At 45.0% G+C, this 15,257-nt stretch overlaps 2 protein-coding genes across 2 annotated transcripts; one reads left to right on the top strand and one right to left on the bottom strand.

Annotated features, from left to right (window-relative positions):
• Positions 1-1,317: 1,317 nt before the first annotated feature.
• Positions 1,318-6,909, top strand: psmc6 (proteasome 26S subunit, ATPase 6). The gene is made up of 14 exons (XM_079996827.1): positions 1,318-1,415; positions 1,886-1,965; positions 2,060-2,099; positions 2,191-2,243; positions 2,674-2,741; positions 2,961-3,075; positions 3,391-3,478; positions 4,776-4,837; positions 5,056-5,179; positions 5,303-5,364; positions 5,476-5,596; positions 5,713-5,793; positions 5,958-6,029; positions 6,425-6,909. Exons 1-14 carry the CDS (start codon positions 1,331-1,333, stop codon positions 6,541-6,543), a joined length of 1,170 nt encoding a protein of 389 aa, XP_079852953.1. The 5' UTR covers positions 1,318-1,330; the 3' UTR covers positions 6,544-6,909.
• Positions 6,910-7,029: 120 nt separating this feature from the next.
• Positions 7,030-12,162, bottom strand: cgrrf1 (cell growth regulator with ring finger domain 1). Its single transcript, XM_079996828.1, has 6 exons — positions 11,994-12,162; positions 10,793-10,923; positions 10,237-10,414; positions 9,699-9,846; positions 8,948-9,055; positions 7,030-8,098 (listed from the first exon to the last, which is right to left on the bottom strand). The coding sequence occupies exons 1-6, from the start codon at positions 12,128-12,130 to the stop codon at positions 7,784-7,786; spliced, it is 1,017 nt and encodes a 338-aa protein (XP_079852954.1). The 5' UTR covers positions 12,131-12,162; the 3' UTR covers positions 7,030-7,783.
• Between the last annotated feature and the right edge of the window lie 3,095 nt (positions 12,163-15,257).

Genomic DNA, 15,257 nt, shown 5'->3' with positions numbered 1-15,257 from the left:
TATTGTGTTATATTATATTATATATTATATTATATTATATTATATTATATATTATATTATATTATATTATATTATATTATATTTTATATTATATTATATTATATTATATATTATATTATATATTATATTATATTATATTATATATTATATTATATTATATTATATTATATTATATTATATTATATTATATATTATATTATATTATATATTATATCATATTATATTGTGTTATATTATATTATATATTATATTATATTATATTATATTATATTATATTATATTATATTATATTATATTATATATTCTATCATATTATATTGTGTTATATTATATTATATATTATATTATATTATATTATATATTATATTATATTATATTATATTATATTTTATATTATATTATATTATATTATATTATATATTATATATTATATTATATTATATTATATTATATTATATTATATATTATATTATATTATATTATATTTTATATTATATTATATTATATTATATTATATTATATATTATATTATATATTATATTATATTATATTATATTATATTATATTATATTATATATTATATTATATTATATATTATATCATATTATATTGTGTTATATTATATTATATATTATATTATATTATATTATATTATATATTATATTATATTATATTATATTATATTATATATTATATTATATTATATTATATATTATATCATATTATATTGTGTTATATTATATTATATATTATATTATATTATATTGTGTTATATTATATTATATATTATATTATATTATATTATATTATATTATATTATATTATATTATATTATATTATATATTATATGCGGCGTTAAATGTTCCTCCTTAACTAAACGATACTTACGTTCCTGCAGAGCTGTGTCAGCCTCCTCGTGCACATCTCCATGGAACTGTAAGGAATGAAGTTCTAAATAATGCTCAAGTCATTCATAACACATCCTGTGCATAGGATCGCTTTGTTTAGATAGATAGATAGATAGACAGATAGACGGATAGATAGATAGATATTATATTATATTATATTATATTATATATTATATTATATTATATTATATATTATATCATATTATATTGTGTTATATTATATATTATATTATATATTATATTATATTATATTATATTATATAATATAATATTATATATTATATTATATTATATTATATTATATTATATTATATTATATATTATATTATATTATATTATATTATATTATAAACAGAATCAACCGACCAGAGTCAGAAGCAAAACACGTGACGTCACCTCCTCCCAGAACTCCGTGCGGCACCATGGCGGACACCAGGGAGAAGGGACTGCAGGACTACAGGAAGAAACTACTGGAACACAAGGAGATCGACGGGCGGTTAAAAGAATGTGAGCGCGTCCAACGGTCGTTCGGGATAGTTGCGCTGCGCCGGGAAATATACCCCACGCCGGGTGTTCATCGGGACACGCCGGGGGAACCGCTCACCGCGGCTAGTCAGCTAACAGGCTAGCTAGTGCTTTGTCATGCAGCGTAGAAATGAATGGGAGTGAGCGCTGCTAGCCCGCTAGCCTAGCTAACAAGTTGTTAGCACGGGGGGGGACTTGGCGACCTGTCGGCCATACGTTGATAGTCGAGATGTTTGATGTGTCGTATGTGTTGTTGTTAAGATTCCCAACTGACACGATAACAAGAGCTCGTTTTGGCGCGATAACGTTGCATGAACCGTCAAGTGACAACGCTGTTTGCTAAGCTAGCGTCACACTGTTACCCCGCGCGGTAGCGTTGGATCGTGTCGACGGTAGGAACCCATTTAACGGCGTTTAATTGCTCTCTGTTGGGCGTCGGATCCGGTTCCCAGTGAGGGAGCAGCTGCGGGAGCAAACCAAGCAGTACGAGAAGTCAGAGAACGACCTGAAGGCTCTCCAGAGCGTTGGGCAGGTAAGACTTGTCTCCACCACGGCACCGGTTTGTTAAAAAAAAAAAAAAAAGAGGACAGAGTAACGGACAAAAGTGAATAACTGTTCCTCTGCAGATTGTCGGCGAGGTTCTCAAGCAGCTGACGGAAGAGAAATGTAAGTTTGCAAAGTGACTTTTACCCTGACGTGTACACACTACATCCAGCTGTGGGTCATCGATCATCTCGTGTTTTGCTCCTGGTTGCAGTTATTGTCAAGGCCACGAATGGTCCTCGCTATGTGGTGGGATGCCGCAGGCAGGTACGTCTTCTTTCCTTCATGTACCGTGTCCGTCCTCTCAGTACTCCATGTCTAATGCCGTAGTTTAATCTGAGAAAGGGGCTTTGATTTGAATAAACGCCGCGTGTGCTGGATGTTTCTATAAGGCAAGTTAACGATGTGGAAATGATATATTCACAATAGTTTGTTGATGTCACCTAATTTCCCTCAATCAGTCTATTTTTTTTCCTGTAATTGTCGGGTTGTATGTTTTGGACTAAAGCAATATAATAAGAAAAAAAAAATGTGCATCGACATTGCTGGAAAAGGTCTCGGACACTTTGATTTACCTGTGGGATCCATTGATGATTTCATTGATTTTGAGAGCCACGTTAGTTTGGTGCAAACTACAATTTCGCTCGATTTTTATTTTTTTTGTTTTGTTTTAGTTGCGTGTATTTTTTTCTTTCAGTTGGATAAATCGCAGCTCAAACCTGGCACCCGAGTGGCGTTGGACATGACGACCCTCACTATAATGAGGTATGTTGGAAGATCATTTCGGACCCCCTGTGTGTTTATGATTTCTGTTCTCTGATTCATTCACCGTTTAGTTTAAAGCGTGAAGAATTACGTGTTTATTCTCGTTAAGCAGTCGACAAGTTAAAGGAAATTTCCTTCTTTTCTCATTTGTCCACTTCCAAGCGGCTTTAGGAGGATTGATTGATTTGTGTTTCATGGTCTCGGTGCGTCCCCCCCCAGGTACCTGCCACGCGAGGTGGACCCCCTGGTGTACAACATGTCCCACGAGGATCCGGGCAGCGTCTCCTACTCCGAGATCGGTGGCTTGTCCGAACAGATTCGCGAGCTGAGAGAGGTACGTTTCAGGGGAGAAGGACAAAGCCGGAGGGTGGAGTTGGCTGGCTTCGTGTTGTTTGAACTACCTGAAATACAACCAGTTGATGTGGCATGAGTAGCACGACAACATATGTTAAACCTTCATTTACAATCCGCGTTTCTATTTTCTGCGCGGCCATGATGTGTCCGCCCAAACCTGTAACTTAGGAGAGCCAACTAAAAAAAACAAACAACTTCTGAGGAATCTGAACAACAAAGGTCTATGGTGTTGTATTGTTTTGCATATGAAGGGTGTGAAGAATGTGAAGTTGACTTCATTTTTGTTGTGTTCCAGGTGATCGAGCTTCCTCTGACCAACCCCGAGCTCTTCCAGAGAGTCGGCATCATCCCCCCCAAGGGCTGCCTGCTGTACGGGCCTCCAGGTGAGGACGCACCCCACACTGCTGCCGCTTTGAAATTCCCCAGAAGTAGGATCAGCTCAAATACCCTATAAACCCAAATATATATATATATATATACACACCCCCCCCTGGAAAAAAAGTGTTGTTGTCTTGTATTTGGGTTGAGACTTTTAAATGTCAATATACGGTGTAATCATAAAAGATAAAATGGTGCTTTGGATGGAGTGTTTCAAATTGTTTCCGCACACATTCATCACCTTACAACTGTGGAACAACGCCGACACCGTCCTCGTCCCATCCACCAGTCGCCCTCCGTCGCTGTCGTAGTGCATTCGGAGCCCGATGTGTTGTCAGACATGTTTTAAAAGAAGCAGGCGGGGTCTTCCAGCTCCTGTGTGTCAGACTCATTTGCACTCAGCACAGTCAGCTTTAGCTTAGCATGTTGCTAACGGCATCCCAGTGGCACTCGCGCTTGTTAGATTGGTTACAATTCACGTGCCATCAATCTTGGCACATTCCGTACAGCTGTAGACTGCGTTATCATTATTTTGAAATGATTTTCTTAATAAAAAAAAACAAAACAAAATTTGTTCTTCAAAAAGTATTTTTCCAGTAAAGAAACAGTGAACCTTTGCTATGCTGGATCGCAGTGAACTTGTCGTTTCATCTCCCGTTCACCGCCCGAACAGTGACGGGCACTTACTTTGACTTATTTTGGGGATTCTCACCGTGAGAAATAGGAGGTGCAGCGTGTGAACTGGTTGACATGTGCGCCTACGTCCACCTACGCCCTCTGTGTGTGAGCAAGTGAAGGAGCTTTGCCCGAGCGCTCGGCTGCTCCGTCTGTTTTTTTTTTAAATATTGCATATGGTGGCAAATATCGATCCCAACCGACACAGCAGCCAGCCCAAGATCCATATCATCATTATTTATCATTTATATATTTTTTTATTCATATGGTCACGTCTGTGTCGACGTTAAACACTGTAACAACTGACGACGATTATTTAAGAGTAGAGGAAGTGAAGGTTAGTTGTTTTAATTCTCTTTGGAGCACTGTGGTGACCGTGGTGAAGGACGGTGGCATCAGTGGGTGGATTATTGCCTGTGGCTGCTGTTTTAAACCTAAAACTGATGTTCTGGGGAAACATAACAAGGAAACAAACAGGAACCTGAGGGAAAAAAAACAAAACAGAATATTCCAGCTCCACTTGTTAAAAGTTGATTTTCAGTTGATTTGGTTAAAATCATTCATTCCTCCACTTGGTCTTTGTCAGGGTGTATTTCATACCCATTAAAAACCTGTCTCTCCTCACAGGGACTGGAAAGACTCTTCTGGCCAGAGCTGTGGCCAGTCAGCTGGACTGCAACTTCCTCAAGGTCAGTGGCAGCGTTAACAGTAAAGTCACGCTTTTATTTTGACATCGCCTCGCTCACGAGGTTAAAGGTCAATTCCACGGGGAAGCCGCGTTAAACTCTGAACAGATCGAGGCGCGGCCGACCGTCCCTCCGGGGTCTGAGCCGGGGTCACATCTGAGGCCTGGTTGAGGTGTTGCGCGTCAGCCTCCTCACGCAGGCGTCGGCCGTGTCTCCTCCAGGTGGTTTCCAGCTCCATCGTGGACAAATACATCGGTGAGAGCGCCAGGCTCATCAGGGAGATGTTCAACTACGCCCGCGACCACCAGCCCTGCATCATCTTCATGGACGAGATAGACGCCATCGGTGAGTTCAGCCGGGGACGAGAACCTGGTCTTATTTTGGAGAGTTTTTATTAAAACATTTTGACAGCAGGGATGTAAAGATATAGTCTATATACTGTGTGTGTGCGCGCGTCCTCCCTCTCAGGCGGTCGTCGTTTCTCCGAGGGAACATCCGCCGACAGAGAGATCCAGAGGACCCTGATGGAGGTGAGTCCTTCTGCCGGCGTTCCCGCGTAGCCTGGAAAAACCTGGAATTTGGTGGTGTGGTTTACCCAGTCCCCGCCTGTAGATTCACCCTCCTCCTCCCCCTCGTCTCAGCTGCTGAATCAGATGGACGGGTTCGACACCCTGCACCGGGTCAAGATGATCATGGCCACCAACCGGCCGGACACCCTGGACCCCGCCCTCCTGCGACCCGGCCGACTGGACCGCAAAATCCGTATGTTGCTCCTGGCGGCGCCGCCGTCGCAGTAAATCAGACCTCTACCGGGGAACCTCCCCCAAAACAATACAACGGAACCTTCACCTTCTTCTTCTTTTTCAAACCCTCTGTAGACATTGAGCTGCCCAACGAGCAGGCACGGCTGGACATCCTGAAGATCCACTCCAGTCCCATCACCAAGCACGGAGAGATAGGTTCGTCACGGCCGTCGAACCTCCTCCTCCATCATCCTCCTCCACCATCCTCCTCCTCCAATCTCCTCATATTCCACCAAGATCCGTTCATCAAGTTTAAAGTAAAGTAAATGAGACCAAAGTGAGTCCTTCTTACTTTCCTGTTTGTTTTGTTGTCTCCATAGATTACGAAGCCATCGTCAAGCTATCGGACGGTTTCAACGGAGCGGATTTAAGGAACGTGTGCACGGAAGCAGGTGAGTGGACGCGAGCGCCGGTCCATCCACCGGGGCCTCGTTCCCCCGAATCGTCGTCGGTGCGACGCGTTCTTACTTGCGGCTGTTCACTGGTTTTTAACGTGCGTCCTGAGCCTCCTGACGCCGCTGTCTGTGGTGCTGCCGCGAAGGTTCAAGACCTTATTTTTTTTTTTTTTTTCCAGAGACTAGGTAGTAATATTTAGTCTTATTTACTACCCATCTTATTTTGTACAGGGTACATGACTTTTATACAGATAAAGTCATAAGGTTTTGGCCTCTGACGAGTGGGTGAAGCTCTGGTTAATCTACAATCATTTCTGAGAGATTTGAGAAGTGAGGTGTTGGATCCTCCTCAGCGCCGTGTTGTACATTTTTTCTTTTTAATTCTCCGTCAGGTTTGTTCGCCATCCGCTCCGACAGGGAGTACGTCACCCAGGAGGATTTCATGAAGGCCGTCCGCAAGGTGGCCGACTCCAAGAAGCTGGAGTCCAAGCTGGACTACAAGCCCGTATAACGCCTGTCCGCCTCCAAAATAAAAGTCCTCTTTTTTTCTCTGTAACCGAAATGTTTTCCAGGAGCTGGGAGTTTTGCATTTTGCCGTGTGTGGTGTCATTTAAGCCAGAACAGAAAGTTTTGTTACTTTTGTGTTTTTATTTCTTTTCTTCCCCCCCCTTTTTTTTTTTTTTTTTGTATGTTTACGTAAAGCAGCGATTCTAGAAGCGCTTCTTTACCGTCGCCGACAAAGTGACAAGAGACTCAATTCACCTGCAGATCGTTTCCGTTTTAGTCTGAGGATGAAGACAGTGACCAGGAAACTATGAGAACACTTGTATAAAATAAAAGTTGAGTTGAAAGTTGGAATTAAAACCCTACATTATAACGCGGCGTCTCTTTGCGGTCATTTGCCAAACTCTGACAAATCAAAGCGAATCTTTCAAACAAGGTGCTGATTTAAACTCCAAACACACTTTCAGGGTCGTACTTTTTACATGTAGTACCCCTGAATTGGCGTTCAAGTGTTTTGTGCGTGGATCTGAGGTTTTCTCTGATTATTCTGTTTAACAGACGCACAGGACATTTCAAATCACGTTTACAGGTTGTTTTTTCTTTTGTTTTTGCTTTGAATCGGGAGTTTATTTCCATAGTTCAATATGAAAGCTCCTATAAGCGCCAACATCCTCCGCAGCCATATTTTTGGATTTGCATATGCCTCTTATACTCTGGTATCGCTTTAAGCAATTCTGCTTGTTAATAAATACAGCAAACAAAAAACATTCACGACCGTGTAGGAAAGGTGCGCAGGGCGTTCTGAGTTTGATCTTTAACTGAAAAATAATTAGTTGAGAATTGTGCGGAACGACCGTCTGATTGTAGCGGTAAAACCTTTCAAAGCTTCGGCGCCGATCGTCCCTCGTAGCCGCTTCAATGAGCTGGAACGGGGGCCCACCGTGCTGAGCCCACACGTGAGCTCAAGAGTCCAACATGCACAAAGCTATTAAAAAAGTTAGTATTTCAATTTGAAGCCTATGTACAGGATTTGTACACGTGAATTTAAAGTATCCAGCGTTCCTCTCTAAACAGGTCAACTTGTTTTCTTTTTTTAATACATTCCTAAAACATGTTAGAGGATCGGACAAAAAAAAAAAAAAAAAGGTCCAGGCGCAGCGATTATCGCCAACCCCTTCCACTTGCTCCGGCGGTGACCGACAACGACCCCGTGGAAATAAATAAGCGAGCAACGCGGCGGCGGCGGCTCATCCGTCCCCTCCCTGCGACAGCGTGAAGGACTCCATGACGACGGCCCGGCAAATGGGGCAGAGCTGGAAGTGCGACACGCAGCCGTCGCACACGCAGGCGTGTCGGCACGGCAGCAGCACGCGGTTGATGGGCGCGTTCTGGCAAACCACGCAGTCCCTGCCCCTCCCCTCGCTCCACTCGTCTTCCTCCACCTCCTCCTCCTGCTGCTGCTGCTCCTCCTGCTCCTCCCCTTCCGACTCCCGGGCCCGCGGCTCCGGGGGCTCGGCCGCTTCGTTCGGCTGCTCCGGAGGTTCCCCCGACATGAAGAGAGGCTGGAGGGAGACGGCAGAGGTGGAAACCAAGTAGTTACTACTCCTCTCAGTACAGTGGCAGAGTACTTTTACCACCCGACAACGGTGAACCCAAGAAAATAAATGTAGTTCTTCTGAAAGTACATCTCCCACCATCAATGATACGACGATATAAGGAGGAAATCCACGATGTTCATCTGTTCTCGATGAAAATATGATCCCATTTGAGACATGAAATAATATAAAGGTATCATGTAAATCACATATTAGGGTATTGGGGTTTGTTTTTTTTCTCCATAACAATAACAATAATGATAAAAATAATAATTACAATAATAATATAATAATAGATCCACTTATAAGAATATAAACAATGTATTCTCATGATTTGCTTTTTTTCACTACGTAAATTGATATTATTTCACGTCTCAAATGGTATCATATTTTCATCGAGAACAGATGAACACCGTGGATTTCCTCCTTACATCGTCGTATCAATGATGGTGGGAGATGTACTTTCAGAAGAACCACAATTATTTTCTTGGGTTCACCGTTGTCCTTTTTTTCCCCCAATAGTAGTTCAAATGCACTTTCGTCCGTACGGACGGAGAAATCAAAAAAACATCGGAAAAGATTTGCTTTCCAGAGACAATCGCAGCAGTGTGTCTCTCTCCAAAGTGAGTTCTTCCAGAACTCCCTAACCCGCCAAAAATATAAATATATTGGAAATAATGACGTTCATCCTGCGGACGTCATCCTGCGAAACAAACGCCGCATTTAAATCTTGATTTGGCGCCTTGACGCCTAGGCGCCAAATCAAGATTTAAATGCGGCGTTTGTTTTGCGGCGCGGCGTGACCCGGTGACCTACCTTCAACTCGTACACGTTCCCCCGCGAGGTGAGGAGGTACTGGAACAGGATCCGAGCGGACACTCTGTGTTTACAGTCGGGAACGTGGAGGACCGTCACGCTGGAGACCTGGGCGGGGGGACAAAACCACGGAACGCGGTCGGTCGCGAGTCACAGCAACGACGCCACGGCCCGATTGCGGTTCCTCTATTTGAGTCCAAACTCGAGAGGAGTTCAAACCGATGCGAGGAATGTGGTAAAGAATAAAATGCAAACACTTTTTTTTTTTCATTCACGAAAAATGTGCACAATACAAGTGTATGGAAAAACACAAACACCCGTAAAGCCTGCTTCACACCGAATCCGACCAACGCCAACATCAAACCGGAAGTCCATTAATTCCTATGGATTCTGTGCAGAATTTTTTGTATTTTTTTTTTTTGCAATTTGCAAACACTACTTCAACGGAGTTTTAAACTCTCATTCAGTGATAATGGTACATGTCCAGCAGAGCAAACGGCTCCCTGTCGTACTGGGGAAAGCTCTCCCATTTCCCACTGACACGTGATGAGATGAGGCGCAGTTCATCCGACGACCACTAGCGGGGGGGGGGGGGGGGGGGGGTCCGACCGTCAGGTGCGGTTACAGTGTCGGTGTGAAGCCGGCTTAAGGAAAAGAAACATAGACAGCGAAATCCGCTTCCACATTTCCTAGAGACATGTTGTTTAAACTGAGCTAAAAACAACCGGCGCGAGCTATTTCTGGGACCCACGATGTTGTACGCCTCCCTGGCTCCGGGCTCGGCCAGCGTCAGCACGGCGACCAGCGGGTAGCGTTCCCGTGGCAACGGGCCAAAGTCCTTCACGCCCAGATCGGCCGGCATCTGCGTGCGCCGCGGCTCGCGGTCGTCCCTGCCGACGCTGAGGCTTCGGTGAAGGAAACCAAACGGACCCCGGCTGAGAAGAACTGGTGCCGGCGAATCGGTGCAAGGTCCGCATCGTTTTTATCATCCCTGAGCGTCAAAACTATTACTATTACTACATCTATTATTATTATTATTTTTGTTTTTATCATTATTATTATTATTATTATTATTATGGAGAAAAAAACAAATAAACCCCAATACCCTAATATGTGATTTACATGATACCTTTATATTATTTCACGTCTCAAATGGGATCATATTTTCATCGAGAGCAGATGAACATCGTGGATTTCCTCCTTATATCGTCGTATCAATGTAAAAATAATCAAAACGCTTCTTTGCGCTACGGTGACGTCCCGGCGACGCCCCGGGTTGCAGAGGATACTGGAAGCTCTGGCAGTGCTGGTACTGCAGGCCCAGCGCCTCCTGGAAGCGGCGCGGCGTGCAGAGTCGGGGGCCGGCCGCGTGGCCCTGCAGGGCCCCCTGCAGTGCGCGCACCCCGCAGCCCCAGAAGCAGCTCAGCACACAGGGCTCCAGGCACCGCAGGCCCAGGGCCACACCCCCTGGAGGAGGAGGAGGAGAAACGACTGTTAGAAGGCGTGAAAGAAGGTGCGTTTTTCCATGAACCTCCAATTTGAGCAAGAATCTTACGTTTAAATTTGACCGTTGCTCATACGGACAAAAACCATTTATTATAATATATTTATTAAATATTTATTGCTGATTCCCCTGCACAAGAGACACAGCGGGAGGGTTTTGGGTTCTTTCTCCAACGTTCATTCATCCCTGGGGATACTATGCCTCACACACAAACACACTGGTTTTCCGACCACCGAGCAGTTGCATTGGAGACATTTTGGGGTGAAATCGTCGGCCATTTCGGGCGGAACCCGGCGCTCGGGCGCTCTGCGTGTTGCCCGCCCACCGTCCACCGTCCTCACCGGCGACCGAGGACGAGCCGGATCCCAGCTCCAGGGCGAAGGGGTTGGTCACCTGGACCATCTTCTTCTCCGGCGTCGGCAGAGTGGCCTCATCGGAGGTGCGCAGGATGACGGGCACGTCGAAAACAAAGCTGCAAGACGGCGCAGACAGACAGATAGATCAATACATAGACAAAACGATAGATCGATAGACAGACAGACCGATCAATAGATGGACAGAACGATCGATAAACAGACAGATCAATAGAAAGAACGGCAGACAGACACTTTATTCACCCCAGGGGGCTGTTAGAATGTCTCACATCAAAACAAAAAGCCAATAACTGTACAATAGATGAACCTTCAAATTAACTTGATGGAAAAAAACAAAGTTAAAAGTTTGCCTAAAAATCAACTTAAAAAACAGAAATTGGCAAAAAAATAAAATGAACCAAGTTTTTTTAAATAATAACAAAAAATGAATGATTCTTAAATATCGACGTCGTCTGGGATTTATTTTTCTGTGACGTCGACTCGTTCATCTGCTCTTTAAGGACAAGTGACAGTCCAGCATCAGTCCACTCCTCCCTCCCCCCTCCCTCCTTTATCCATCCCTCCCTCCCTCCCTCCATCCATCCACTCCTTCACCCCCCCTCCACCCACTCCTTCATCATCCCTCCCTCCATCCACTCCTCCTGCCGTCCATCACTCCCTCCCCCCTCCTACATCCATCGACTCCTCCAGCCATCCATCCCTCCCTCCACTCCTCCCTCCATCCATCCATCCATTCCTTCATCCCCCCTCCACCCACTCCTTCATCATCCCTCCCTCCATCCACTCCTTCCTACATCCATCAATCCACTCTTCCCGTCATCCATCCCTCCCTCCCTCCGTTCCTCCCTCCCTCCCTCCATTCGTTCCTCCCTCCCCCCACTCCTTCATCCATCCCCCCCCCCTCCCCCCGTTCCTCCCTCCCTCCATCCATCCCTTCATCGCGACACTAATCTCACCACATGAGTAAAAGCGGATCCGTAGAAAGGAGGAACGAACCCTTCGCAGACGTGCGGAAGCTACAAACACAAACCAGAACCCTGCGACACGCGCTCGCGTAAACCGTGTATTATGGGATGGGGCTCCTCTGACGTAGTCCTCTTTTCGTGTTGTTCTGTGTCGAGTGGGGTCCATGACGTCGCCGTGACAAGGAGCCGCTTCCACAACTCACCAGCCGAGGACCATGGCGGCCGTGATAACGAAGCACACCGTCACCACGCCGATGTAGAACATGGGGGAGTTCTCGTAGAGGGTCACCAGGAACACGGTCACCATGTTTTGCCATGAGTTATCCCCCCGATGCGACATGTTCAGGGTGAGATCCGCGGGTAAACACTGGCAGCCATGACTCCCACCGCAGCCACTTCCGCTTCCAGCTACGGTGGCCTCGTGCTGCGTTCGGCGGATCCGGAATTTATTTTTATTTTTATTGATTCAATGACAAAAAAGGCGCAACTGCGTTGAAGGCAAAAGTGTTGCCCCGCGTCGGAAAATACACAATAAATGAGGGATGACCTGATGAAACAAAACAAAACAAAACAAAAACAAAAACATTTAAATAAGTCAAAGTCAAACCAAAATAAAATAAAATAAAATAAAATAATATAAAATAAAATACAACCAAATACAATAAAACCACATAAAATAAAACAAACTATATAAAAGATTCAAGATTCAAGAGGTTTGTTCGTCACATACATGTACATACTTTCATACATACATGCAGTGAAATGTCTTTGCAACGCTACCGCAGATTATGCTCAATAGTTACTAAACCGAACATAATGGCTAGCCTAATTCCTACCTAGCAACTAACTGATTCCTAAAACGTAATGCAGTAAGAGAATAGAATAATATAAATAAAAATAAAATAAGACTCAAAAGGATAATACAAAGTGGGGGTACAAAATAGAAGGGAATATAGTTATGCATATGGGATAGGCAATTTGTATATACAGATATGTGCATTACATTACATTACATTTAGTCATTTAGCAGATGCTTTAATCCAAATCGACTTACAAGGGAGAATAACATTCAAGCTACATTGCGACAGAGACATTAGTGTAACAATAAATACTGCTAGGTAGTGCTAAGTAATTGTAGGTTAGGAGAGGAGGTGCTCTCTGAAGAAATGGGCCTTCAAGTGCTTCTTAAAGACAGAGAGGGAGGTCCCTGCTCTGTTCATTTTTGGCAGCTCGTTCCACCAACGTGGAACTACAAATGAGAATAACCTGGATTGCCGTGGCTGTATGGCCGGCAGAGCCAGGCGACGCTCATTTGATGAGCGCAGCATCCGGGGGGCAACATGTGCTCTTACAAGAGCATTTAAGTAGGTGGGATCATTCCCAGCAATCACTCTGTAGGCAGCATCAGAGACTTGAACTTGATGCGAGCGGCTACAGGTAACCAGTGGAGCTCGATGAGCAGCGGAGTGACATGTGCCCTCTTTGGCTGGTTGAACACCAGTCATGCCGCAGCAATCTGTATCATCTGCAGTGGCTTCACCGCACAGGCCGGCAAGCCTGTTAAGAGGGCATTGCAGTAGTCGAGACGGGACATGACCAAGGTTTGTAGCAGCAGTTGAGTGGCATATTGGGTCAGGTACGGCCTGACTTTTCGGATGTTGAATAGTGCGAAGCGGCAGGACCGAGAGACGGCGGCAACATGGTCCGAGAATGTCAGTTGGTCATCGATAATGACACCTAGATTCCTTGCAGCCTTGGTAGGAACAAGAGATAGAGAGTCAATTTTAATATCAATGTTGTGATAAATACCTTGTTTGGCCGGGAAGACCAGCAGTTCCGTCTTCGCCAGGTTTAGTTGAAGATGATAATCCTTCATCCATGTGGATATGTCAGCGAGACAATCCGAGATCCGCGTCGAGATAGTCCTCAGGCAGGAAGGACAGATAGAGTTGAGTATCATCCGCATAGCAGTGATATGAAAAGCCATGCGAGCGGATGATAGGGCCCAGTGAGGTGGTGTATATGGCAAAGAGGAGGGGTCCCAGCACCGAGGCTTGGGGCCCCCCCGTGGTGAGGTTGTGAGGCACAGACAGCTGGCCTTGCCATGTCACACTGAACGAGCGACCAGTGAGGTAAGATTCGAACCAGGAAAGTGCACTGCCCGATATGCTCATACTTGAGAGTAAGGACAGGATTATGCTGTGTTTGACAGTGTCAAAAGCAGCTGATAAGTCTAGCAGAATGAGAACCGAGGATTTGGCAGCAGCTCTAGCAGTTTTTAAGGCCTCTGTCACAGACAACAGGGCTGTTTCGGTGGAGTGACCACTTTTGAAGCCAGATTGAAGTGTATCGAGAAGGTTGTTTCTTGACAGGTATGTGCAGTAAAGTGCATGTGAATACAAAAAAAAAGCAAAACAAAACAAAATAAAATTAGAACATAAGAAATAAGAAAAAATGTATACAATTATAGAGGGAGTAAATTATTCCATCAACCGAGTGCTTTGATCAAAGGAAGGAAAGTTCATGGAGCCTGCAGTAAACGTGTATATGTTTGACAAGCTTGTGAACTCACAGCAAGAAGGTCCTGGGTTCGATTCCCGCCCGGGGCGCTGTTGGCCCCGCGCTCCGGCGGGTTATCTCCCAAATAGGAGCCTTTATGTGTGGAGTTTGCATGTTCTCCCCCGTGCACACGTGGGGTTTCCTCCACCTCACGTCAGTAAGGACCCCCACCAAAAACATGCACCCATCATGGTCTGACCAGCGATGGACACTCGTCACCTCCTGGCTTGTCCCCCCCCCCCCGGAGGAAGGACAAGCCAGGATGGGTGAAATGCAGAGGCCTCGTTTCACTGGCCACCACCCACCAAAAAGCGTGTGTGACATGTTCATTCTTAATTCGACAAGCGTACAGGCGATGGAACCTGCAGTTCGGATCGAAAATCCGCAGTGTATCGGTATTCACATATGTATGCATGTGTATGTGTTTAAAACAACTCGCGTCTCCTTTCCACCATTGCTGTTCGGCACTTTGGCACGAAGATTACTTGTGTTCGAAAGCACTAAATACTCGATAAACGCGAAGTTGAACCCTTTTCTACGTGTAGCGGGTGGGATTTAGTTTTTTGTCCCCCCCCCCCCCCGGGTCCCCGCTCCGACGTCAGAGGCGCGCTGTTTCGCCGGGGCTACGGTGGCCGGCGGGCTCCAAACCCCCCCCCCCAAGCGCACAATAAGGCGTCGCCAGCGTCCGTCGTGTCCGCCGTTTAATCGCGTACGCGCGGGCGCAGACCGGGGCGCGTCGCTGGGATGATTCAGGTTGAATCTACTTCGATTTGAAGAGGAACAACATCCCGTTCCCATCGCCCCGCGTCGCTTCGCTTTGTTTGGTCTTTTTGTTGTTGTCTTATGTCGGAGCCTCCAGATGGTGCAGATGGTGCCAGCTGCGGGGGCCCGTAGCGGTTGCCCCGGCG

This window comes from Zeus faber (genome assembly GCF_960531495.2).
Source record: "Zeus faber genome assembly, chromosome: 2".
In the NCBI taxonomy this organism is placed as follows: Eukaryota; Metazoa; Chordata; class Actinopteri; order Zeiformes; family Zeidae; genus Zeus; species Zeus faber.
Note: the sequence above shows the minus strand (reverse complement) of the source record. Positions and strands in the feature narration are given on the sequence as shown.

Coding starts and splice junctions, on each gene's coding strand:
- psmc6 (XM_079996827.1), top strand. CDS start 1,331: ATGGCGGACACCAGGGAGAAGGGACTGCAGGACTACAGGAAGAAACTA. Junction 3,076..3,390: donor AGATTCGCGAGCTGAGAGAG/GTACGTTTCAGG, acceptor GTTGTGTTCCAG/GTGATCGAGCTTCCTCTGAC. Junction 5,180..5,302: donor GGACGAGATAGACGCCATCG/GTGAGTTCAGCC, acceptor CCTCCCTCTCAG/GCGGTCGTCGTTTCTCCGAG.
- cgrrf1 (XM_079996828.1), bottom strand. CDS start 12,130: ATGTCGCATCGGGGGGATAACTCATGGCAAAACATGGTGACCGTGTTC. Junction 10,924..11,993: donor GCCGCCATGGTCCTCGGCTG/GTGAGTTGTGGA, acceptor GCCGTCTTGCAG/CTTTGTTTTCGACGTGCCCG. Junction 9,056..9,698: donor CCAGGGAGGCGTACAACATC/GTGGGTCCCAGA, acceptor CCCCCCGCCCAG/GTCTCCAGCGTGACGGTCCT.